The 2,755-nt window shown below is 57.4% G+C and overlaps 1 protein-coding gene across 1 annotated transcript; it reads right to left on the reverse strand.

Annotated features, from left to right (window-relative positions):
- Window positions 1–359: 359 nt before the first annotated feature.
- On the reverse strand, window positions 360–1,783 carry C15H10orf95 (chromosome 15 C10orf95 homolog). The gene has a single exon (XM_047762588.1). The coding sequence runs from the start codon at window positions 1,017–1,019 to the stop codon at window positions 360–362; it is 660 nt and encodes a 219-aa protein (XP_047618544.1). The 5' UTR covers window positions 1,020–1,783.
- Between the last annotated feature and the right edge of the window lie 972 nt (window positions 1,784–2,755).

A 2,755-nucleotide genomic window follows, 5' to 3' on the forward strand; every position in this document is an offset into this window, starting at 1 on the left:
AAGTGAGGGCTTACTGCAGGTCGGGTTTCAAAGGGGAAGAAGATGGGAAGAAAAAGACGGGAAGGGGAAGGACGGAGAGAGGAAACAGAGTCCAGGCCCTTCTTCCACCGCACGCTCAGGCTTCCCAAGCCCAAGCAGAAGGAAGGAGGCATAGGACACCCACCCAGAGATGTCTTCAATCCCTTCTCGCCCTTTCCCCACCATCCCAGTGATAACCCGAGAGAAATCAAGGAGGCGGGCTGTGGTTTAAAAAAAAAAAAAAGGCGACAGGCGCACCCCGCCCCAGCATACAGCTGCAGCGGCAGGAGGAGAGCGGTGCGCGTGCTCACCCGGGCCGGCCGCAGGGCCTCGCGTCGCCCTCAACTCAGGCCTTTCCTCTTCCTCCGGCGGCCGCGCTCCGCCGCTTCCCGGGTGGGGCTGCTGTCACCGCTCCCGCGGCTGGCGGGCGGGCGCAGCACGCGCCTCTCTGCGCGGTACTCGGGCTCGAGCACACGCGGCGCGCCCTGTAACAGGAACTCGCCGCCGCGGTAGGTGACGCGCACGTCTGTGCGCGGGTACGTGCCGTACACGCGCCGCAGCTCCCGCAGCACGAAGGCCGGCAGCTCCAGGCGCGGCCCCAGCGCGCGCTCCACGCGGCCCCAGCGCAGCTCAGCCTGCAGGCTGCCACCTTCCGGCCACGGCGCCCAGCTCTCGGTCGCCGCCGGTCTCGCCGCCGCGGGCGCCTGCAGTGACAGCCCCGGGTAGCTGGGCGCGGGGAACGGTGGGTGCAGGGCCGCGCTGTAGGCCTGCGGGAAGCCCCACAAGGGCTGCGCGACCTCCAGTGGCGCACCCGGGGCGTGGAAGCAGTGGTATTCCCGTGGAGCCGCCCACTCGCCCGCACTCAGTTTCAGGGGTAGGCTGCAGAAGTTGTGGGCCTGGATCGGGGGCAGCAGCAGAGGGGTGGGCAGGTAGGTGTAGGTGAGGGGTTGCAGCAGGGGCCAGGCGTCCTCCCCGGGCGCCAGGCAGTAGTATGCGTACATGGTCAGAAGTTCAGGCGGCGAGCATTGCTACTGGCGCCTCGTCCTGATCCAAACCTGGAGTGGCGGGTGTGTGGATGCATTTTGTTCTTATTTCTGCCACGGTCCCTGGGATTCTGGGTCACAGCAGGAGCCCCTGACAGCCTGCCCATGGCTTTGGGGAACTCTTCCTAAAGGCGTTCAGCTCCCACCTCAAACCCCAGGTTCCCAGCAGGCAAGAAGGACCCAAGGGCTTTTCAAGCCCCCATTCCTATTGTGCTCTTCCCAGGTAGCTCCCCACTCACTTGTCTCCTTTAGCCCGGGGGAGCTGGTCGCTAGCATTTGGAGGAACCAGAGCAGTCCAAGAGTGGGGCTCCTCTCCACCACTTTTTGGTTGAGTTGCTCTCCTCCATGCCTTGCTGCTGGTTTCCAAGCAAAGGAAAACACCTTGAGCTGGCCAGGAACCAGCTTAGCCTATGCCTACACTAGGCGAGCCTGCCAGTCACACTGCCTTTGACTGGACACTGAGGTTTTTGCTCAGGGATGCCCACAACAATACTGAGGTCATCCCAGTGCCCTTTGCAATCAGGTTAGCTCCTCGTTCTCCACACCCCAGCCTCCCAACCCCTCCAGGTGGGTTGGGTTATCTTAACACTTGAGTGAAGCTCCTACACACCAAGCACTGAAGCAAATCCCTTATGAGTATCTAACTTCGAGTTTACATCACCCCTAGGGACGAGGTACTAATATTTTCCCCACTTTACCTATCAAGAAGCTGTTTGCCTCACATATATAAATATATTCTCTCTCTTTTTTTGGCCATGCCTGAAACATGTGGAAGTTCCCAGGCCAAGGACTGAACCCACGCCACAGCAGTGACCCAGGCTGCTGCAGTGACAATGATGGATCCTTAACCTGTTGCACCACAAGAGAACTCCCACAGTAAATATGTTCTATGAATAGGGTTTACATAGGTTAAGTGTCTTGTTCAAACTCACACAGCTAGTTACAGTAAGGGCAGAATTCAACCCCATGTCTCTTTCAAGACTGATGCTCTCAACATTAGCCTTATCACCAATCTCTCTCTTCCTTCCTTCCTTTCTTTCTTTCTTGCCACACCAGTGGCATATGGAAGTTCCTGGGGGTAGAGGTCAAACAGGAGCTACCACAGCTGTGGTCTATACCACAGCCACCACGACACCGGATCCGAGGTGCATCTGCAACCTACACCAAAGCTTGTGGCAACACCAGATCCCCAACCCACTGTGTGAGGCTGGGGATTGAGCCCGTGTCCTCACAGAGACAATGTCGGGTCCTTAACCCACTGAATCACAACGGGAACTCCGATAGTTGGAGTCTTAATCCACTGCACCACAGCGGGAACTCCAGAACTTATAATAATAATAATAATTATTATTATTATTATTCACCTCCACTTCCAATTCTTTTTTTTTTTTTTGGTCTTTTTGCCATTTCTTGGGCCGCTCCCGTGGCATATGGAGGTTCCCAGGCTAGGGGTCGAATTGGAGCTACAGCCACCAGCCTACGCCAGAGCCACAGCAACGCTGGATCCGAGCCGCATCTGCAACCTACACCACAGCTCACGGCAACGCCGGATCGTTAACCCACTGAGCAAGGGCAGGGACCGAACCCGCAACCTCATGGTTCCTAGTCGGATTCGTTAACCACTGTGCCACGACAGGAACTGCTCCACTTCCAATTCTTATTCGCCACGTGAAAAACATGGTGATACCATTTTC

Source organism: Phacochoerus africanus, chromosome 15 (assembly GCF_016906955.1).
Source record: "Phacochoerus africanus isolate WHEZ1 chromosome 15, ROS_Pafr_v1, whole genome shotgun sequence".
NCBI classification, from domain to species: domain Eukaryota; kingdom Metazoa; phylum Chordata; class Mammalia; order Artiodactyla; family Suidae; genus Phacochoerus; species Phacochoerus africanus.